At 34.1% G+C, this 24,602-nt stretch overlaps 1 protein-coding gene across 2 annotated transcripts in view; it reads left to right on the top strand.

Moving 5' to 3' along the window:
* The window catches only part of tw (Protein O-mannosyl-transferase 2), a 71,617-nt gene that overhangs the window by 13,532 nt on the left and 33,483 nt on the right, over nt 1–24,602 (top strand). For both annotated transcript variants that reach the window (XM_081730506.1, XM_081730505.1), the window contains exons 4-11: nt 3,635–3,739; nt 7,936–8,044; nt 8,366–8,474; nt 10,244–10,403; nt 11,912–12,018; nt 13,554–13,636; nt 17,786–18,114; nt 23,547–23,698. In XM_081730506.1, the coding sequence (XP_081586632.1) occupies nt 3,635–3,739; nt 7,936–8,044; nt 8,366–8,474; nt 10,244–10,403; nt 11,912–12,018; nt 13,554–13,636; nt 17,786–18,114; nt 23,547–23,698 (1,154 nt within the window). The remainder of the gene's footprint in view (nt 1–3,634; nt 3,740–7,935; nt 8,045–8,365; nt 8,475–10,243; nt 10,404–11,911; nt 12,019–13,553; nt 13,637–17,785; nt 18,115–23,546; nt 23,699–24,602) is intronic.

Genomic DNA, 24,602 nt, shown 5'->3' with positions numbered 1-24,602 from the left:
CGCCTTTCCAATTATTATCATTTTAACTTATTATTGTTTCTGTTCATAATCAGTTAAGCTTGAAGAGGGATGGATACGCGTAAGGAATCATATTCTAGTTGGGTGAAGCAAGTTGAGACATATTACAAAGTTATTAGTTTCGATGAGGCGAAATATATGTTTAATGAACAGGCACATAACTATAATCATGGCACGCTCAAAGTAAACATCAACGTTGCACGAAGTGATAGTTTTAGAAGTAATGTTATTAAATCCGAAAATATGTCCAAATAAATTTCACCGGATCAGCACAGGCCGATATCAACATCAAAGAAGCTAATTTAAAATATATGTTGCGAAACAACGAATATATTACTAGATAATATGAAAAGGGCACATCACTAAATAATAAAACACGTTCAAAGCACAATTTTCCCGATTTCACACGTATTGCGCATGTAGAAATGTATTACTAATCAGTATAAAAAAAAAACACACGATGAAATATGGAAAGCGCACATACAAAATATATTACGAAATGATATCCAAAGAACACACGATATGGAAGAACACATTCAAAGTACAATTATCACCGGCAATACACTTACGATATACTTTTCCCTAACCTACACAAATGTATTTTTAAAAACAAAACAGTAGTATATAAATGAAGGCACTCCCAAAGAAATTTCATCATCATTAACATTTATCAATGGCACACGTTACCGAGCATTTAATATTCTAACATAAACCGTCAAGTTATCACGAGTGCGTTCAAAATGAAGTTCACCCCGAAAAAGGAATATATCACATGGCAAAACGAAAGGCACATATTAGATTTGAAATCACAGGCAAAATTACATTCTCTAACCTAACCAAAATATTATGGGACACATCTTTAAATTCAGATTTAACCTACCTACAGACACATATTAGATTCGAAAGCACAGACAAAATTTAATTTCCTAACCTAACCGACATAAATATTATGGTTCACACATTTAAGTTTGATCTAACCTAACCTACAGCAAATATTTCACGAAACAAAACACTATTATGGGACATAATGTATCAATGTATTTAGACTAAGCCTACCTAAACTAAACATTCAGAAAAAAAAATAAACTCAAAGTACATTACTATGGAGGAGTGCGTGCAAAGTAAAATTTATCATGTCAACACACAAAATTTTCAGGTTCACGTATCAAGTACATAAGATTTAATACTTCGATCATACATGCTTATGGCATGCAATTATAAGTACATGAGGGGACTATGACAATGAGCTTGAAAGACACGTAACGTTTTCTATTTAACTACGCATGGTGATCTTGAAGCACTTCATAACTGAACAAGAAAACAAAGAAAAGATGTTACCAGTTAGGAAAGTTGTGAGTCCAATCCTTCCCACTTCTTACACTCCAAAATTGATTCCACTGGATCACCAGTTCGGTACCCTACAAACGCAGGAGACCGTCCGTGTGGCCCATTGTCTTCAACTTCGAAAAATTACATCCCCCTTGCCATCACTATACTTTACCAGTAATGGCGGAGATGGTACTTGGCGGCCTTGGGCCTAACGGTGTTCAAATTAATTTTGAAGTCAGGCTCCTCGGTTAATTTCTTCACTTTCTAATTGTCTCGGTTCACCAAAAGATTAAAATTTAGATAAGGTTAACTTCCCGAATATATACTTTAGCTATCAAATTTCCAAATTTAAAGGAGCCTAACTCAGACCGCCTTCTATGTTCTTTACTTCATGGTGGTCAACTACGTCATCTTAGTCGCGTCACCAGACCTTAATAATCGCGATTTTAATATTACATGATCAATTACGAACTAAAACAAATTTATATATCTCCTGTTACTGTACAAAACTCTATTCAAATAAGCAGCCGTTCTATCTATTAAATGACATTTCATAGTTATCAGAAATAACCACATAACATAAATTTTCAAACTCACCTAGCCACGTCTTGAAAACATTTCTCGTTGCTGTGACGACCGCTGCTCTCACTGTTCAAGCAGGTCGCCATTTGCAAAGTAAATGCCCGCATAGCGATTCAAACGCCCTCTTGTAGTGATAGCCAGAATGAGTAACAAATAAACATCAGAATGAGTAACAAATGAACATCAGGGCGCATAACAAATGAAACACGGGTAGTATCACGTGAATAATTGACAGACATACGTATATGAGGTAAGGTAAAATATAAAATAAATTTGTACTATATTAAACTATGAATAGACAGTAACGCGAAACAGTTGTGGAGAGAAACAGTTCGAAGTTTTAGTGGTAAATTATTGTTGTGTTTGCGTATCTCATATAAAACTGATCACTTTTCGTGTCATTTATTTTATCTGCAACAAACCAATTAACGTCAAAACGAATCTTTGGAAACACTAGGGTGCAGTATTACAATACACGAACCAACTTTAACGCTGCCTCAAACAACCGGTAAACATTGCAATACGGGTAAACATTACAATCCGGGAGCCAATTCAAATAGAATGTAAACAACCGTTACTCGGTCTGTTACAAACTGAGGTAAAGTGATTCCACTGGTTACTCATTTATTTTTTTAAGACTCAGTCTCGTCTTTTAATTGGGCACTGTGTATGTTTTGCTGATAATATGTAATGTTAAAGTATATTTTTGTTGGTATAAAAAATACGCCTACTATACGTGAACACAATGTACTGATAAAACAAATTAAAATATCTATATATAGAGTCCTCACCGGTGATATAGAGGCGCGGATCCGGGGGAAGGGGGCGAAAAGCATATATAAATTTACTCTGGACAAAATTGCGAGTTACTCGTATTCTACAATGAAGAAAGTGCTATATGGGCGTGTCTGTTCTCACTCGATCAAATTCTTGACCCTCGCCAGGCGCATCCAGAAAATAGGTTCCGATGAACGATAAAATGAAACATTAACATCAGAAAAAAATTCAGTACGAGGAGCTAGTGATATGTAACTTACTTTTCAACGTAGGCACCATCCTTGAGATATTTGTCGTAATGCGGTACCAGCTTTTGTATTCCTGTGTCAAAGAATTATGCCGCCTGGGACTGGAACCATGATGTCACAACCGTGTGTAACTTATCTGCAGAAACTGACATGGGAGTTCGGACATTGTGAACTGCTGGTTCTGTAGGGTTGCTTGGTCCACACTTTCCACCAATTCAGATATAACCGTAGACAGGCGGCCACTACGATGTTCGTCGTGCACATGGGTGCGGCCTGCTTGAATCGTCTGCATCATCTTCTGACCGTACCTTCATTCATGACATCCGGTCCATACAGTTCACACAACTCCCAGTGAATCTCTGACGCGACAGCATCTTAGCTTAGAGAAACCTGATTACCGCAAGTACCACTCGGCGGGAGACTGTATGTGGGCATCATGTTTAACGTACCACAGTTCTTTCACCAGTAACTCTATACAACTGCGCTCGCACCAGCTATGGTTACGTGTTCCTCCCTTCACTCCTGTGCAAGCGCGTCCTGCTCAACCACTCGTGCCATCTTGGAACACTTTTGGAGCTTACTTTCTGGATGCATCTCATATATAGTGTATTAGTTTCGAAATTAGAAATAATTATGGACGAGAATGGAATTGTAATGAAGATTTTTTTTTTTAATTTTAGATGTTGATAGCATTGTCTGGATACCTAACAGGGTATGATGGCAGTTTTCCTTTCGAGAAACCAGGAGACAAATACACCAATGTAAATTATGTTGGAATGAGGGTGGTAAGTATAAAAGACCGATATAGAAATTCGAACGAGAGATATTAAATGTAGAAAAACTTTTGATGAGAAATGTAATAACATTTAACAAATTAATATATATATTTTTTTTTAAAGTCATAGAACCGAAAATTAAAACTACTGGATAGAAAGAACAGTTAAATATGTATAGTACTATACTGTACTGTGTATATGTTTACCAACCTATGTAAACATCACAAAATACACGAATTAAAGTGAGCTTCCTCGTGGCTCAATGGTTAGCGTACCTGTCTTCGGTGCGGGAAATGCATGTTCAATTCCTGGCGGGAGTCATGTGGTTTGGATAAGACGGTAAGCTGTAAGTCCACAGCTCATATAACCTTACTGCTGAAAGGGACACTAAACTCCAAAACAATCAACTAACGAATTAAACGCACGGGCTCTACTCCTATGTAATCATGAAAAAAATTTATACAGTTCGAGATTTTTTCTTCTTCGTGATTTGAATTGTCATTGACGTGGAAAGAAGTGCTGGAGTAAAGGAATTATGTAACTGACATACAGTGAGATTATTATTATTATTATCATCTAATGTTGATTTCACATTAAAATTCGAGTACAGTTCATAGTAGAAGCAAGCCGTTTGCATTCAAAGAAGAAAGATTTCAACAATATCCAAGCTCGTTATCACATAATGTATATGCACAAACATCCAAATTTATCCTTTAATATTTCACCGATTTCAACTGCAAGCCATAGTCTTATTCGTGACTTTCTTGTTTATATCAACACGAAGGTTAATTAGAATATAAAATTTAGACAATTTTCAACAAGGACTCGTATCAGGAAGTTGTCATAAGATTGCAAGAATCAGAGTTTCTCCAAAGCCATTTGCGAGCTGCCAGTAGAAGACAACTATTATTCGCGATTAATTTCCGGAATATTACCTATTGTTTGCATTGGTTTATAATTTAATTTATTTTCGCGTTATTCTGAGCAAGAATATCGAGACGATTCCGAATTTGACAGAGTAGTTTTAAATATGAGGAAGGCTGCATTAATTTAGAATATTTTACCAGTGCATGGAAGATAACAAGATTTATTTCGCAAATCTATGAACAAAAATAAGATAGTGAAACACTGCGACTGTTAATAGAGAGTTTCGAAAAATACTTATCTAATGCTTCATATGGAGTATCTATTGTTCGGAGCAGAAAGGAACATTACAAAAATGCGAAGAAAAATTACTAAATAGCATTCGAATATGAGTGGAGGAAAATGGAAAAAAATTAACTGGGTAGACCAAAAAGATTAGATAATGTTGGGGGGAAAAGCAGGGCAAGAATATCAGTACTTAACTAATTAAAGAGAAGAAAAGGAATCTGGAAGAGAATATTCTAATTGCTTAACTTTATTGACGAATATTATTATATAAAGGCGAGAATGATAAAAGAAGAAACAATCGAATACATGAGAACGTCTCAATTCACAACATACTTGGCAAACAGGGAGAACCAGAAAATGTGAACTTAATCAGGGAACTTTTTAAAAATGTGCTGAGAGTTAGAAGTAATCCCTTTTACACATCTTTCTGTAAATTCAACTATTATTATGTAATGTCAAAATTTTCATATTGCTTGTACGCTCTCATATATTAAAATCTAATAAAGTGACGAACAAGATTTACCTATTAATGAATAGTGATTTGAGCTCTCCTCTCTCTATATATAGGCATTAAATTTTGTTGATTCGATCATTAGGGCAAGTAAATCCGAAAAAAAATCCAAGTTGCAACGATAATCTCAATTTTTTTTCCCCAAAACTACGTCCCATCCTCTGTTTGCGACTTCTATAAATACTCTGGCAGGTCTGAAATCACAGAAACAATACAGTCGACGCTATTGAAGGTGCTCGAAATAAAATTTCAGAATATTTATTGTTATTTATCATTCCGTTTGCTAAATTTTACTGTCATAGATTATAATAAAGAATAAGAACCTGCTAATATGCGTATAGAAGTCGCAGACACAAGATGAAAGGTAGCTTTTGGATAAAATTAGACATGTGATCATCGTAGCAACTTGGGATATTCTTCGGCTGTATCAACAAAATTTGAGATAGGAAGGCTCAAATCACTCCGCATTAATGGGTAAATACTGTTTCCCACTTTACTATACTTTAACTGTTATTGCCTCCACGCAAAGTTCTTTTTATAAATTATATATTTACATTAATTTTATGCAATCCAAAGAGTGAATTAATTTAACAAAATGCTTATTGCCTTAAATAGCAATTTAGCTTTGCTAGATCAAGTAAAATACATACATTCCCAACAACTTTTCGTTTATACTGGTAAGTTATACATTGTTGAATACTGAAGGAATGTATATTCTGCACTTGTTATATTCATAACGTGATGCCAGGAGAAAAATAAATCAGTAAAAGATAGTACATGTCTGAAATTAATAAGATGCTGATTTTTGCTGTTCTTACATGGTTGTTGAATACTAATTTTAAAGTAATTTGGCTACTAACAATAACCGATTTTGGAAGAAGAGTGACTGAAATTTCGCTAAAAAATTGGTTCATATTCCACATAGCAAACTGTGAACTAAGCACATTGACCTTGAATGGAGAAAAAGGGGATGCGACCTGCAGCTTTGGAAAAAAAAAAAAAAAGTCGAGATAAAGCCAACTACCAGTATAGATACGAAAATACCATTGACGAACGAGGCTATAATATTCATCATAAAGAAATATCACCCATAGGGCAGATCACTGAAAAGTGTACAAGAAAATTTTCCGTCCCGAATTCAATAGTAATGTACCCGCCAAGTCATTCATACACGAACTCATTAAGAAGTTTGAACGAACAGGATCGGTGCTTGATAAGGAGCATGAATACCCGTGTTGGAAAAAGACTGAGACAAAGAAGGAAGGTATTTGCTGGCGTGTAACGCCTCAATTTCGAGAAAGTTATAGAAGTTAAAATAGTTATACACCCGTCACCACTAATGTATTAGGGTTGTTTTGAACATAAAGTTGTATGTTTTAGTGTTTGTTTTCATGTCTATTTATAAATTTTCTTTTGACTATTTCATGATTATAATGTGTTATCAGTTCTACTTATAAAGATATTTAGTAGTTTCAGTGAAGCTTTGTTTAAATTATTATTACTTTAACATATTAAGAACGTAAGTGTGATATCCCTGCTGTTCATTTTGATCAGATATAACCCAAAGATCTATAGAAAAAAGATAATTGATCTAAAACGTCGGACAAATAATATATTTATTTCCAAGAAATTATCATCGACAAGAAAAGTAATTTTTATCTAGAAATCTACATTCAAACATTATATAATATAATAGAATTAAAATTGTGTGGATAGTATATATCCAAGTGGCGGTACAAAGTATAAATATGAGCAGCTAAACACTTCGTCCGAGCAGTTTCTAGTCAAAAAATACATTCTTACGTAAATTAAATATTAGTTTTTACATGTAAATATTGCACGTCTTTCGATTACTAGAAATCAAACGTACACTCATGTCCAAAATCATTGTCGCATATCTATAGCAGTCTTCTTGTAAGAATATAATTTGATAATGATTTTGCAGGGCACTTTTAATACTGGTACTATGTGTATAATCGGGAAATGTATATTTATGGTAAATTTCATAGGAAAAAAGATATAAATACGAAAATTAGAAGGAGTAAAACAAAATGTTTCTAAATGGACAAGAAATATTTATTTTCGTTTTGTTGTTCTTATTTACTGCTCACTTGACATGAAATTTACCACATACATGTGTTTGCCAATTATACACACACTAACATTATAAGAAACACTGGGCGAATTCGTTATCAAATTATATTCCTACAACAACATATTTATAGACATGCGACAATAATTTTGGACATGAGTGTACATATAGACAGTTAAAATAATATTTGTTGCATGTTCTATAAGATATGGAAAGGATAATGATTACATTTATATATTATGGCTGTAAGGAATCCCATTGTATGCCACATGTTAACAGAGTCATTTAAATCTGCAATCATTCATTTGACTTTAATGTATTTTACGAAGTACTGACTCAAGTATATCTTAGGCCGTCTTTTTTCCTCGGCTTATTAGTGATGTTTGAATATTTCAGTGTTAGAATTGGTAATATACAGCATTTGTTACTAATGTCTATGCATTTTTTTAGTTTTGTACTACTTTGGGAGCTTTTATTGTCCCATTTTCCTTTATCATTGTTTGGGAAATGACATACTCACTCCCTGCAGCGACATTTGCAGCATCGATGATTTTGTTCGGTAAGTAACCGCTTTTATAAGCCATCTTATCTAATATTCTGTGTCTTAAGTTTTTCAACTTCAGGTTTTATACACAAATATTAAGCCTTAGGAAATTTTAAATTTGTAAATGGAGAAGCTTGCGAGACAAAGCATGGGCGTAGATCAAATGTATTAGTATTAATCACCTGAAAGAATGTGAAGTAAGCATTGTTTAAATTAGTACTATTTATGTATAAATATTTATTTAAAGGAATAAACTTAATACAATATTAACAATGCATAACATTAATTTAAATTCTATGTGGTTAAACTGCTAACATTGTTCATTTAATTTTTCAGATGTAGGAATCCTTACTCTGACACAATATATATTGTTGGATCCAATACTGTTGTTTTTCGTAACTGCATCAGTGCTGGGAATGGTTAAACTTCATTCATACAAAGACAGGTATGCAACATATCGTCTAAGTTCCTTATTCTCTCTTTTTATTTGAGGGGGCTGCATAGATGTTAGTCTCTAGGGTCAAAATTAAAGGTGTGGGATAAAACTTACATTTCAATGAAAGATGTTGCTGTTTCTAGCAGCCAAGCCAATGCTATTGGATAAAACTTAACGGATTCCAGATAAACCATATATGATTGAACACTGATAAAGATAACTTTTCTGATAACTTTTTTAGTCTTCTTGTGTTAATGACAACCAAAGAGAACTTTTCAACAATGTTCAGTAGTTCTATTTTCCATTTTCAATATCCAATAACACAACTATGACTGTCATATAGACTCTATATTCGATTTAGAGAATGTATATGTGTAAAATGTTTCAAGGTGCTTCGATTTCTTCAGTTGATCATATGTCCCAGTTACCGTGCGAACAGAATCGTGGAATATGAAACTTAATTTTATTTGATTTCTTGTATATGGGTACATTTTTAACAATGGCTACCCTACGCCGAATAATTTTATTACATACCTAGATACTGAAGAAAGGAAATGTAGTACTTCACACACTAATACGTGGATTCACTAAATACAATTTTCCTTACATTTTGTAATGTTAAGAAATTTGCAATGCCGTCATTTTTAACTTCAGATCATACAGAGTTCATCTTGAGTATAGGCTAATAGGTCGTTATATAAATCTACCATTTCTATAGAATGGTGTATCCTCCAATTTAAATTTTATATGCAAAATGAAGATAAATAAGAAGAAAACGAACGTGATAAAGTTCACAAGAGCAGAACAGGAAGGGGCAAACGTATGGCTAAATGGAGAGAAAATCGAAGAGGTTAAGACGTTCCCCGATTTAGGAAGTCTAATATCCTCGGACGGAAGAAGTGAGAAAGACGTAAATTCCAGAATAGCACAGGCTAAATAAGCATTCAATAAAAAAAGAGGACTACTAACATGTGTCGCAGGACGCTCGTAAACGATTTATTAAGACATTGGTATGGAGCGTGGCGCTGTACGGATCAGAGACTTGGACATTTAGAAAAGCTGAACTAACCAAACTGGAAGCATTTGAAATGTGGTGTTGGCGCAGAATGCTGCGCATATCATGGACCGAAAGGAAAAGGAATGAAGATGTACTACAGGAAGCAAATGAAGGACGACAGATCATGAAGATAATAGGAAAAAGAAGAAACAGCATACTTGGCGATATTATTCGACACTCCGATTGGATCACTGTGATGATAGAGGGAAAGGCAGAAGGAAAACCAGGAAGAGAAAGATCAAGGATAGAATATCTAGATGCAGTTACGAAGAAGAGGCCTTATCAAAGTATAAAACAGCTCTCCCAAGCGAGAGAAAAGTTTTAAAATTTCCATGTTTCCCACCAACCTATGGTTGAGGTGAACAAGAAGAAGATGCGTAATGGAGGGAAGAATTAAAGAAACTTATAGAAGTAGTAATAAAGAAAACTGAAGAATATTTAATTCAGAGAAAACAAGGAAGGTAGAAAAAGTACCAAAATATGAAATAGAAAAACACAGATTATATGCTGACATAATATTTAGAAGGTAGATGTAGGTAAAACCTGTGAACTGCAATTATGCAGGCTTAGAATTTAAAGAAAAGAGACTATTGGTAGCAGTGAAGAAAATGAACCTTTTACTTTTCGCAGTTCATTTTTTAAATTTATTTTTTAATATGTTGTTTGTCCCAAGTAGGAAGTGTTAAAAATGTACTTCTATAAAATGTTCAATTTCTTTCAGACCCTTTTCTTGGCAGTGGTGGAGTTGGTTAGTGTTCACAGGGGTGATGCTAGCGTGTTCCATTAGTGTAAAGTTCGTAGGTCTTTTTGTGATCCTTCTCGTGGGACTTCATACTATAGCTGATTTATGGGAAGTGCTAGGAGACTTATCTAGACCAGTGGTGAGCAAATCTTTAATGTACTCAGGCAACTTACTATTGGGTCGTGTGTATATTTAATGTATATGTATATTAGCTTTAGTAATTTACAGAAACGTTCATAAATTCCATCATTATTAGTACAATAACAGAACTAACGAAGGAAAGATCAGACTGTTTTGAATCGTTGCACATAACATTCAAAAATCTTTTTCTCATTATTGACCATTGCAACTTAAGGAAATTATTAAGACATCGTTTTGAATTTCGAATTTAGGATGTGGCAGCTGTTTATTTATTATCTGTTTTTTTATTTATTTTTTCTGAGACATTTAAAATATAAAGATATATTAAAGTACAGAATGATTCAAAAAATGGGAAATTTTGACAATTAAATAATTTCATGGTAACAGTTTTTTAAATTATCCCATTTAATAGTAAAAGTAATGTCATTTTAGAATACACAAATAGGAATCACAAGCTTAGAAATCAGGGGATCTGGGAGGCCATTGAATATTACCATTTTTCGAAATTACTTGTTTCTCAAACAATTGGCGTACAGCAGTCATCGATATTCGTGCTGTGTGGGACGTTAATCATCTTGTTGAAACCAGGCTGTGTCAATAATATGTGGAAATCTCTGTAGTTGTCGCACAACAAAGGTTTCAAGTATGGCAACGTAATGATTCGATGTGACTAATCGTATGGCCATTCTCGTTATCAAAACAATAAGGGCCCATCCACCATATGATAATATAGCATACTACACAGTAACTTTATTGCTGTGTAATGGATGATGGTGTAGCTCTATAGGATTGTCTTGTGCTGGGACGTTCTAAATTAAAATGACGGGGAATTCTCTACGTACCCCCTCCACACTATCATTGTTCTTGTAAAACGCTTTGATCGCGAAAGCATGTTGCACACCACTCCAAGCATTCATGATAACTGAATGGCAGGGTGTCGTTGACAGGCTGGCGTACGTTATTCAGTATTCCAAACTCCCACTATTGCCAACTCAACTTTCAAAATTTCCTTTTTGAATCACCCTGTAGTGACAATTGGAAATTGAATTTTAATCAATAGCAATAAGAACGAAATAAGAGTTGAAATTATTGTAGTTCGCTGCTGATCCGAGATTTCCAGTTTAATTCTGGTTTAAAGTACAGGTGGGCGTTTTAACATACATAGTTCAACATTAGACTGATTTTCTAATTTGTCGGAATCTTATAGTAATATCCGATCTTGTCAATTTTCTTTACTCTGTTTGCCTTCTTGGTATAGTTATTTCTCAGATGTAGTCTAAAAGTGTACATTTTAAATTTCTATTCTGTATGTACGATGCATATTTCCTTGAAATCTTTTGTAATGTGTGGTTACTTTTATGTTTGATGCGTTCTATTTTACTGTAATTAATTATGAGTATTAATAATTACACATTCTTAAAATAATATAGTAGAAAACTTTTTAAATGTAATTTCCATGAAGGAAAAATTTGCATTTAAATATTTTTCTTGTTTTGTTTCTTTCAGAAATATACTGTGAAACATTTCTTTGCTAGAGTGTTGTGCTTGATTGTTTTGCCCGCATTGGTTTACATTGTAGTTTTCTATATCCATCTGATGGTACTAAGCAAAAGGTATTTAAAAGTATATTATATTTACTTATATCGATAGTTGAAAAAAATAATAAAAAATTACCGAATTAAAATTAAGAGTTAAATGAATAAATTAATTAATGAACAAATTAATGAATAAATTAAAAATTAATGGCAAAAAAAGTAACAGTTAGAATTAAAATTAACTTTAAAATGAATCAATTAGAGCTAAAATGACCATTTTCACTATTGTGTAACGAGCATTGTTATAAATGTGAATGTAAAATATGAGAGATAAAATTTAAAGAAAATTAACTGATCATTGTAAAAGGCTAACCAATAAATTATATAATATGTTACGGATTGAATGTGTACGCAACTCTTATGTATATACCTAGTAATATCGTAAATACTGTAACAAATATTGGGGCCAGCTGTACACTATGTGTATAAGAGCAGCACTTCCTTGCAGAGTGCAGGAAAACTTGAGTCATTGCTGGGTCACGTGCAGAAGTGAAAAATAGTTTGTGTAAACTGTCGTTATGGAGTAGAGGCAAATACGAAAACTAAGTTGCAATAATAGCACTACATAAAGTAGGGAAGGCAACGAGGAGAATTTCAAACTTCTCCGTAGCTAAAAATCTTGATTATGGCAACACACTGAAACTGAAACTGTGAAATACCGCGTTAGACAAGGAAGACCACGAACAGTGCAGGCTCCACAGCTTGTTGAAACAGTGATGGCGCATATGCGAAGAAATCCGATACGAAGGCAATCAGTGATGATTCGTAAACTATAAATTTCCAACACTGAATTGTTGCACAGCAAATGAGCAGAGACGAATCCTCTTGACGAATGATTTTTTTTTTTCTTTCTTCACTGTTGAGAACTTCAAATAAGATTGAATCGAATAAGATTTAATTTGTAACACCACTACGAACTGTCTTGGAACATGTAGTTATATTAAGTATAATTTTGATTTCTGCTATTTCCATATTGCCAACTACCAATCTTTCTTGATAGTTTAAGCTTGTTAGGGGAGCACGGTGGTTCAGTGGTAAAGCGTTTACCTCTGGCGTGTGGGGTCTCTGGTTCGATCACCGGCCAGGTAAGTTTGGGGTGGGAAACATTGTGTCCGTGGTTTTCCTCGGGGTACTCTCGTTTCCTTCCACATACTCATTCCTCAATTCTTCCATCGTCATTCATTTGTTTTTATAATCTGTCTCTCTTAGCTTAAAGGGCATAATTGTGAGACGTAAACTGAAAGATTTAATTTTCATTTCATTTAAGCTTGTTCGACATAAACATGAATTTAAATATTCGGAGGGAAAGTTTACTAGTCTGCAATTTAGTCATATATTAATGATATCATTCCTCTATTTGTCAAGACTATCTTTATATAGGTTTAGTTTTGGTTCCTCGAATTATTGATTATTCTTTATTTCTGTACTGGTTAATGCTTTGTAATAAATTTAATCCTTTAAATACAACTGGTTTAACGTTCAGAAATGTTTCCAAGATACGTATTACAGAAATTATTTTATTTTTTTTTTTAATTATATTTATTTACTTTCAGTGGGAATGGCGATGGGTTCTATAGTTCAGCATTTCAGTCACAATTGGAGGGAAATTCGTTACACAATGCCAGCATGCCAAGAGGTAAGATCATCAGACATTACATATATATTAAGATATTAAATTTATGATATTTGATTGAATGTCCAAGAAATAAATGCAATAAACCTTGCTAATAAACGATTATATATCGGTTATATGTCTGATAGGTTTTTGAGTTCGTGTGATTTGAGTGTTAGGAATAATAATAAAAACAAAAATGCAGTTACATTTATTTTGTGTAAAGTTATAATGACAGTCTTCTTGTTTACTTAAAATTCTAATCCCTGAATAGTCCTCGCATTTCCAGACGTTTGGGTCTCCCCTGAAACTTTGTTCACGAAGAATAAGAATAAAAGTCATAAAAATATGTTGGATATAAGAAAGAAATGGATACATCGGGGAAGAGTAAAGCAGAAATACCTTGTGCTGTAATTCATTGAGTGGCGATATAGCGAGCTGTGGATTGACGAAGTTAGGCTGTATATTCTTTTGTTTGGCAAATGAAAGTTGCTCATTCATGTTGCATTTTTATTACACTTATAGTATTTAATCTTTTGTCCCCCATTTTTTTTTTTTTTAAATCTACCTTTTCGTTTGTTAAGTTTTAGCTGTTTTACAGAATTAAACAAATTTTCAAAAATCAAATATCTGGATTTAATTTTCGGCTTTAAATAAAATTTTTGAATCTATAATATTTTGTTGTGTATCATTTAAAGCTTGAGAAAGACCTAAAAGCATCTGTTCCGTTTTTGTATCCCAAGAGTCCATGGACATGTATTTTTAAACTTCTTTGTTTTGCTCATTATATCTTTGGAAATATTTCATAAATTAATAAAATAAAATAATAAAAAAAAAAAAAAAACTGACCAAAGCATCATATATATATATTAACAATACTTGTGAAACAGTTTTGGCAATGTTACACAAATATTATTTAATATATATTTGATGCTTTGGTAGTTTCGTTTTATTAATTCTTGCATCATAACAATACATATAGTCCTACTGACAGCGGGTACGTTTTATTCCGTAGATTTTCCATAAGAATTCGTGTAATACCTGTTAGACTGCTAATATTTTTTGTCCAAAGTTTTGTTGAAGCTTTAATTCTATGCGTAATCTGTACTGAATATTTACATATAATGAAGTTTTCAACCAAGAAAATATAGGTAATCCAAATCCGTTTGTTCATAGCTCTCTCAATTTTAGACGTATCGTCTTTACAGTATTGTCTGTACAATAATTTAAAGTTCAGTTACCCAATGTAGGAGCTATTAGATGGATCCGAGATCCAATGAAAAATTTGTGGTCTACAAAATATAATGTAGTTGACAAGAGCGCTATAGAGATATTAATTTTTTTATTTAAAAAATAAATAAAGTAAAAATACGTGTTAAAGAACATCATAAGGGTGCAAAAGTAGAACAGTTGTTTGCATGTTTTTTTAAGCATTTAAAAGAAAATCTCTGTTGTAAATTAAAGAATTTTCTTAGAAATAAAAAATGAAGTCGTAGATACTGATATGTCAAAATTCTTTTATTCTTTGAACTTTTTCTGTAGAACAATGTTCCATAAGAGGAAATTTAACCTTTATCAACAAATATGTATAATTAGTTATATCATCTCTTTTTACTATACATATTATGAATTATGAATATATGAATATGTCCCTCAAAGATGTATCTGATATTCCCTTTCTTCTTCAACCGTTGTGGGTTTTAATTTGCAAGTTGCAGCACTATATCACTGAATATATTATTATGTCATAAATTGGATTACATATTAAATAGTATGAATAGCTGACGCACATGCTGTAACTTGTAACAATAAGAGAGGTTTCGAACTGTCGCCGACTCACACAACAAATAATAATAAAAAAAAAGTTGTCACATGTAAACCCGAAAGATAGTCAAATTCTCTTAACTATTTGGGAAGGAAGAGCACTTCGGTCTTCCCGCGTGTGGGTTCAGATTCGTTCCGTTCCTGAAGCTAAGCTATCATGTGCCAAGTAATCTTTATATTCTATAAGGACTAAGACAATAACGAGTTCCATTTTTATTAGAGGACATTACATTTTTATGTAGAGGTCGTTCTAGAAAGCAGAGATAGATTTCATAAATGTCAAGTTAGCTCCGTAAGACATGTCGCTGTACCATCACATAGTTCAAGTGCTTGTAGAAGTATGATTCAGCCAATATGTTGTTAAGTTTGTACCAGGGTCTAATTTAAGATATTTCGTGCGCAGTAATGAAAAGGATAAGAGAGTCAAAACTTAATAGATAAGATTAGTATGTAACAAATGGAAAGGAGTGCTTAAGATATACATTGAATACTAGTATAACAAAAACACCATCATGAGTTGAAAACCCTTACTTGCCAAACAAAAGAATACATGATTCCACAACAAACTTAACATCATTCGATGGATAAACTTATCAGTATACTGGACAAAAGTCTTTTTGATGTTTTTCCTGTAAGTCTGTTCTTTTTATTATACTCTAGATCAGCGTTTCCCAACCTTTCTCAACTTGCGTCACACTACAGGTGTAACTTGAATTCTCGCGGCGCACTCATATAGATATTATTATTATTATTATTATTATTATTATTATTATTATTATTATTATTATTATTATTATTATTATTATTATTATTATTATTATTATTATTATTTGTAAATATAAATACAGTGGTAATTTTTTTTTCTGTGATTACTGATATCCTTTTCACAGAGAAGAAAGCTGAATCACTGGTTTTCCCCCGTGGTAAATCATTATGCTTATTTTTCATTCTAATTTAAAGATAGAAAACAATTGCAATGAAATAAAAATGACTCAGGTTTTTAAAAATACACTTTCTTTTTCGAAAATTGTATCGAACCTTTCACTAAGAACGAAGATCACTAAATAAGGAACGAACAAACAAATCTCTTTTACTTTCAAAACACAAATGTAGGTAATTTGTGTGCATGTTTGCTTTGCAAAAGGATTGAATGATATTTTAAAATTTCAAGTTACGAAATAGTCTGCAACAATAAAGAAGCGATAATGTTCACAACAATGATAACAAATACTTTTTTTAACATTAAAAATGTGCAGAAAAGTAACACAGTATGAAACTTAAAATTGTAGATTTATAGTAGAGGTTCATAGTAATACATTTTTTCCAATGTCTTGCAATTTGATTGCTATAGAATTAATAATTTTGTTTCGATCTCCTCGCGGCACACCGGTCGGGAAACACTGCTCTAGATGTTTTTATTACTTCTTTAAAAAAAAGAAATATTCCATAAATAAGGCTATAGGAGAGAGCCGAAAGCTTGAAAGTTCAAGGATTATTCAGAAATAAAGTTAAGCGGGATTATTTTTTAGCGTCTCATGATACCATCTAAAATTGTATTGACATATTGCGATTTTTTATCTATGAGCATCGATATATGAATAATCTAAAAGATACGGAAAGAGCTTTAACTTTATTGACTGTAGTTATAGTGTTCTGATTTTTACGATTCAGATTTAAAGTGTACGTTTTGAAATGCAGAAGTCATCGTATTAGTATTTTCTTGTTGTGTACACGATTGTTACAATTTATTTTGCAAGCTATATAATGATGTTAAACATATAGAGGACATTCCAAACCTTGAAAAGCAAAAATAAATTACAGTAATAGTTTAAGGCCCTAAAGTTATGCAGTGTGAAGTAAAGGGGACGAGATAATGAATCAAAATGATTGATGTTATGAGTGTTAGAATCATAAAATGCGAAGAAGCAGAATACTTCATTTAATAATAATAATAATAATAATAATAGTAATAATAATAATAGGGCCGCGGTGGGTCAGTGGTAAAGCGTTCACATCTGGTGCGTGGGGTCCTTACTTCGATCCCAGCTCGCACCAAGTTACTTTGTGGTGGACAAACACCGTGTGCGTTTTCTCGGGGTTCTCCCGTTTCCTCCCACTTTTTTCATTCCACCATTTCATTCTTTTCTTATCATCGTCGTCTCCTTAAACCTAGCAAGCATAACCGTGGGACGTAAAAGATTTAATTTCATATTTTTCCTATAATAGGGTATTGATTCGATAATTTCAGTTTAATACTTGAATCTGATTTTGACTTTTCGAGACATTCCAGTGAGGTTTTGCTTTTCTTCAAATTGGCTTCAATTTTGTTTTCTTTATTTTTACATACAGAAGTTGCCTATGGTGCTGTGATAACACTGAAAAATCATAGAACAGGCGGAGGTTACTTACATTCCCATTGGCATCTGTACCCAGAAGGTGTTGGGGCTCGTCAGCAACAAATAACAACTTACACACATAAGGATGACAATAATAAATGGCTTATTAAAAAGTACAATGCTGAACCTGCCGACTGGGATGACAAAGACAGTCCAATAGAGCTGGTAAGGAATGGTGATCTCGTTCGTCTGGAACATGTTAATACAAGAAGAAATTTACATTCGCATAAAGACGTCGCTCCCTTGTCCAAGAAGCACCATCAAGTGACAGGATATGGTGAGGTAAATATTAAGTATACGGGTAAATTATGTAGGAATAGTGTTAAGTTAAACAAAAGATAGTTTTATTGATTACACTATTTTTCACCCAGAGGTGGGTTAATTAGTGTCTCAATGTAAAACCATAACAGAAAAAATAATAGTGTTCTCACTGCTATTCCGTCACCATTGGAAACAGTAGTCTTTGTAAAACTACGAAGCATTGTCGGTTACAGATCAGTTTTCCGGGCGAGCCGTAAGCAATACTGGTGAGATATTTCGAAGTGGTTTCATTATTATTTCATTAAGTGATTTTGTGTGTTGTTAGTTACCTTAAAAGGTAGTTATTATTTGTGTAACAGTGCAAGAGTGAGAATTTTTTTGCGCTTTTACAAGAAAAAAAGAAAAAAGTAGTAAACAGTGTCATCGTGTTTTGTACCGGGTTGTAAATCTGGATACGTCGGGAAGCATTATTTTAGTCCATCAAAGAATGAAAATGAATTTCGTAAGTGAGGTAGAGCTGTTCCAAGAAAAGACAGACTGTTGTCGCGATATACCGTATTTGTGATCCTCATTTTTCTGACTTTTTATCGTAAAAGTCGATAGCTATTTTAAAATACGAGTATAGTAATTAAGCATTTAGTTATTTTCCAAAATAAGGTACAGATATGGCATTGCTTTAATAGAAACAATCTGTTCAGTTTTTTTTAAAAAAAATCTATTTCTTTGAAGGCAGACCAGCAGCTATCCACGAAGGTTTGAATAAGTGGTAAGGAGGAGTAACAAGAGTTACGGGAACAAAGTGACTACATTTCTTACAATTTTATAATTTGCTGTAGTAAAATTCTCTACATTAATTTGAGCAGAACCCAAGAATATAGCTCAGATGGTAGTAACTCGTCTGATGCCACATTGCATGCGCAATCCTGCGAGTATTTGCGGAATTTACATCATTTTCTTAAATCCGACAGAAAAGTACTAGTTCTGATAGAATACTTCTGGATGATTTACTACAAACAATGAACATGTGCAGAATTCGGGAGAAAGACCAGAAGTACATAATATCCCGATGTTTGGAGTGTTCTGATAAGATGTGGTACCGTAGTCTAGAGAATCAAATCCAAACATTCCGGGACTTTGTAAAGCTTTTCAAGGTCCAATACATATCTCCAGTTCGAGTGGAGAGAACTCAGAAGCATCTTCTTTATTCGCTGAGATATGTTAAGACGAAATTTACATCTCTATCAGAGTTTGTATGGCATATAATCGACACTTATCATGCAATAGTGAGTTTGCCTTCGGACCAGGAACTTGAAAACCTGATTCTCGATTGCCTGCCGGCAGAGGAGGCCATGATATTCAAGTTGAGAAAGGTTAACACTGTTCAGGAGTTAACGTTGAGAATAGAGGATATGGAGGGCCATCCCTCTAATTTGGAAAATCAAAATTCGAATTATCTGAAACCGCAAATAAAAATACTGAATGTCAGGCTAGTGGGAATCAAAAGAATTAAAAGAACCAAAACGGACGCTGCAGTTCAAACAGAACGTGTTACAGTAAACACAAAATATGCAAGAAATAATTTGGCTAACAATGAACAAAGTTTTTCACGGGGTCAAAATTATAAGATATATTAAATAGACAGAAGTTTCGTGATTGGAATGGCACCATTGCAAGTTCCTGGAATGCTTATAGTTTAAATTGAATTGAAAATAGTCAGATGCTATACATATGAGATAAAATTTGGTTGCACAGAAATAGTTTTCCTTTTGATCTAATGTTTTTCATTTTCCTTCTTTACGTATCTCCATCATTTTGGATTTGATCGTAAATCTTGAGTATGATTTTGTTTTCTGTGACCGATTGATGTAGAATAAGTGATATCATGAAGTATCGACGCAGCTTAAAGGATAATAAAGTCAGAATTATCTTATATTCTGGTGGAAGGAAAACACCGTTATACAAGAAATGGAATGTTATACAACAGTGGCTCCCAAAGTGCGGATCCATGGATATATTGTAAACCAAATTTTTACATAGTCAAGTTACTAATGAAATACGTATTTATAAAATATGAACAAAATCGCTTGATGTTTTTGAGAAAGTCGTCCGGAGAAAACCACCGTAAGAATAAAGTCCCTCTTGCGTGTTTTTTCACAATAAATTATCTATGCCATGTCAGGTTAGTAATGAAATATGAACAAAATCGCGTGAGCCTTTTAAGAAAATGACCCAGAAAAAACTCATCTTCAAGAGTAAACTACCCCTTTTGAATATTTTCAGGTCATGAATTATCTCATAAGGCAGGTTACTAACGAAATATTTAGTTATGAAATATGAACAAAATCGCTTGAGCTGTTCTTGAGAAAATCATTTTAAAATAACTCACTTCTAATAGTAAACTATCACTTCTGAATTTGACCAGAGAATTGACTTATACCACACTATTGGTTTGTTAGTGAAATATTAATATATGAAGTTTAAACAAAATCGTTAGAGCCGTTTTCGAGAGGATCGCAGTTTTCAGTTTTCACCATTCAGTAAACTATCCTTAATTTTGAGGTTAGAAAGAAAATTCAGGAAACTCATCTGAGAATGTTATAAAGAAAAACCGTAAGTTTAAAATTTAGTGCAGATACGTTGAACAGTACGGCCTGTAGGGGAGTGAACAAATTTACATCAGAACGTACGGACGGACGAACAGGCGGACAAACATCGAAAAATTACTTTTTTAGTATGTAGGGAACATAAAACGTGTAAATCAGTTGAAACCTCTAATTCGATTTTCTTTTTTCATGATCAGCATACTTTCTTCTGTCCTATTGTCGCTCGAAAGTGAAAACAGTGAAATTCCTTCTTTCATTATAATATGTATAAATCAAAACAAGACATAACCGTCTTTGAATTCCACCAGAAACAAAGAATGCAGGAAGTACTGATGGTAATCACGTCATGCCTGACCTACCCATGTAAGTCACTTAAATATCAGTCTTATGAATAAACTGAAAAAGTACCCAGCCGTTATCGTCTCTGCTGTATTACGGACTCATTGAACAGTAATTGGTTATCAATAAATTAGTAAATACAGTATAGAGAAAGACGATGAGTACTTTTTGAATATATTCAATACTAGCTGAAATGAATGTTCTTCGCACGGGAAGTGTACTTGTATGTATATTATGTGAAATGTATATTCCCTTTCCCTGTGTGTAAATTCCCTTTCCCTCTTAGGAGTCGTATTTGAATTGTAATGAAACTGTAATTCAAGCTGGACTCAAGTGCTAATTATGTTCAAAAACTTATTTTACAAGATAACCAAAAAAGTACTTACCGTTTTTGATATTCCATTAATCATGCGCTCACAGAGAGGAAATGAAATAACGCCGTGCCTGCCAAGCGATCGGGAGTTTGTCTGACCATCGACCTTCAGTAACAGGCACGTTGTACACACACATCAGTCATAACTCGTCTAATGTCAAAGAGAAATGGATGTATCGAAGCAGCTTGTTTGCGTATTTGTTGTATAACTTTAAAGTGAGCCTGTAAGCTGCCATTCAAATCAGGACATATGCCAGGCATTTGGGGGGAATGCCATGAACGAACGCACCGCCATGTATTGGTTCCAGAAATTTCGTTCGGGAGATGTGAGCCTTTCGAATGAAGCTCGCAGTGAACGACCACATGTTTTGGATGACGAGGCTCTAAAGCCAGCCATCGAGGAGGACAGTTGTCTAACGTGTGATGAACTTGTAGAAGTGTTCCATGTTTCCGCTGAAACAGTCAAATTGCACATGCATGAGATAGGGAACTGATACAAGTTAAGCGAGTGGGTAACCCACACATTGTCGGCAGCCAACAAGAAACGAGTGACAGTCTATTTGTTCTTGCACACTTAGCACTTGAACGTCTTTGATTGCTAGCTCACTGGTGACGAAAGTGGGTCCTCTATGACACTCCCAAGCGTACTAGACATTGGTTGTCGCCACGTGACCCCGTTCCTCACATCTCAAGACCATCTCTGCACCCACGAAAGGTTATGCTCTCTGTATGGTGGAATTGTCTGCAAGTGGTGCATTATGAGCTCCTTCCACCTGGTCAGACCATCACTGCTAACCTCTATTATTAGCAATTCCAAAGAGTGCACCGTGCATTGCGAAGGAGCCGGCATCGGTGCATTGCAAGGGTATGCTGTTTCTGCACGTCAGTGCCAAGCCACATGTGATAAAGAGGACCCAGGAGACCCTTCAATAACTTGGTTGCGAGACACTGTACCATACACCATATTCACTGGATCTTACCAACAGATTACCACTTGTTTCATTCCCTCGACAACCTCCTCCGTGAGAGATCCTTCGCAAATGAGGGAGATCTGCGGAATGCACTCAAGCATTTCTTTGCACCACAACCGCCGAGTTTCATTGTGCAGCTGCAGGAACGTTGGCAAAAGGTGTTAGATGCTAATGAAGATTATTTCGAATAAGAAGTATATTTATTATACCAAGTCCTTATGTCAACATGAGGGGGTCGTGAGATACACTATTTCTGCACATATTTAAAACCCCTTCCTCTCTATTGGCTTACACATTTTAATGAAAATAATGTAATAAAAACCTGATTTGAGAAGCTATGCTCAAAACTTTATTTCAAACGTTTCAACCTTTATCCTGTGATGATGAAACAGACAACATCGATTTCTATGTGGCGATAAAAGATGTAGATTTCCCCTCCCCTTTAAAAGTGGAATATTCGAAAATGCTTGGACATGTATCCGCTTATTTTTAATAAGGATTTATATAGCGACTGTCATCTTCCCAACTTGAGAGCGGTCCCGGGTTCGATTCCCGGTGAGGCCACTCGTTCGAAAAAGTGTAAAAGCTTTTTCAGGCCAGACATCCTGAATGAGGCTTTCCTCATTCACACCAGGCATGTGCCGGGATGGCCGCTTCCTTTCTTCCTTTTCCCCGGATAGTGTGCTCGCCGAGGGACGTCATCTCTCATACATGACGGGCTAAATGACTATAAATGCCGACAACCCAGAAATCTAAAATCCTCTTCCCAACTTAAGGGGCCCGTGAGATACTCTGTTTTTGGCATATATTGTGAACTCTCTCTCTCTCTCTTACGGTACGCATTTTAATTAACAATGAAAACTCAATTCAAGGTGTACTCATTTCAAGCATTTTGCCCGTCTTCCCGTAATACGATCGATTATTTACAGAGATTGCTTCGTAAAAATTAATGAAACTAGGTACAGAGTTCTAACATTCCAACACATAACATGTTAACTGTCTGTTTGGTTGCAGAATGCTCAGTTTTGTATTCTCGTACCTCCAACATGAACTCAGATCTGTATTGGAGTGTTATGTACCTACTTGATCTGTATAGGAGTGTTATGTACGTACTTTCTCCTCGTGACTTGTTTCAAATTATCTCATATATTTTTTCTCCCCTTATAGAATGGTACTGGAGATGCTAATGATGTATGGAAGATCCAGATAGTAAATGGAAGAGAAGATGAAATTGTTACTACGGTGTCCCACAAACTGAAGTTTATTCATTATTTACAACATTGTATTCTAACTTCAAGCGGGAAACAATTGCCCAAATGGTTAGTTCAATTTATGGTTATGTTTTTATCTTTCTTTTATCTCCACATGGACATTTTTGTAATTAATAGCAGGAAAGCTAATTATAAAACAAGTTAGATTATTCTTATTTCTGCTGCTTTAAAATCATTGATAAACTTTCAGACAATATATTTCAAGCAAACAGAAGGCAAATAAGTAAAATAAGCAAATGTTAAAAAACATTGGGATCCGACAGGAACGTGCAAAACTCATTAGATTTACTGGAAAATATGCTCCTACCATGAATCCCTAACTTGGATTCATTACAGCAAACAGTTTCAGACCATCTCTCGATCCTCTTTCAGTGCACATTTTATTCATGCACAAGTGCATTAAAACGTGATTCGAGATTGTGTTTATCCATAAAAACACATTTTCCTATATGAAAGCGTTGTAGAGAGATTAATTTAACTTTGTACCCTCTACAAATGTGTTATATAGGAGATTGTGTTTTTATGGATACACAATCTCACTAATCAGGTTTTAGCGAGCAGTGTAGAACTAGAATATCCATTGTAAAAGGGCCTAGGGATGTCCTGAAACTGTGTGCTGTGATGAATCTCAGTTCAGAGTGCAAAGTAGGAGCATTTTGTATTTCTAATAATTAATATGCATCCAGTGTCTTCCATAAACAAATAATAACTGAAAAAAATGTTATAAAACTCTGTAACTAGTGTACTGTATTGTAAAATGTAAGCTTGCATGTATGTTTTAGTCTTTAGTCATTTGAAATTTAAGATAGAGACTAGCTGGGATTATCAGTAAGGAATCTTCTATAGAAATGCATCTTTGCGTTCTTCCTTAGCAAGTTAATTTTGTTTATGAGAAAAATGTGCGATTTCTGCTTGCTTGTAAAAATCAATGTGAAATCGTTGCTAACAGTAG

Source organism: Thermobia domestica, chromosome 11 (assembly GCF_964235325.1).
Source record: "Thermobia domestica chromosome 11, izTheDome1.hap1.1, whole genome shotgun sequence".
Taxonomy (NCBI): Eukaryota; Metazoa; Arthropoda; class Insecta; order Zygentoma; family Lepismatidae; genus Thermobia; species Thermobia domestica.
The sequence above is the reverse complement of the archived record's forward strand: the minus strand, read 5'-3'. Positions and strand labels throughout refer to the sequence as shown.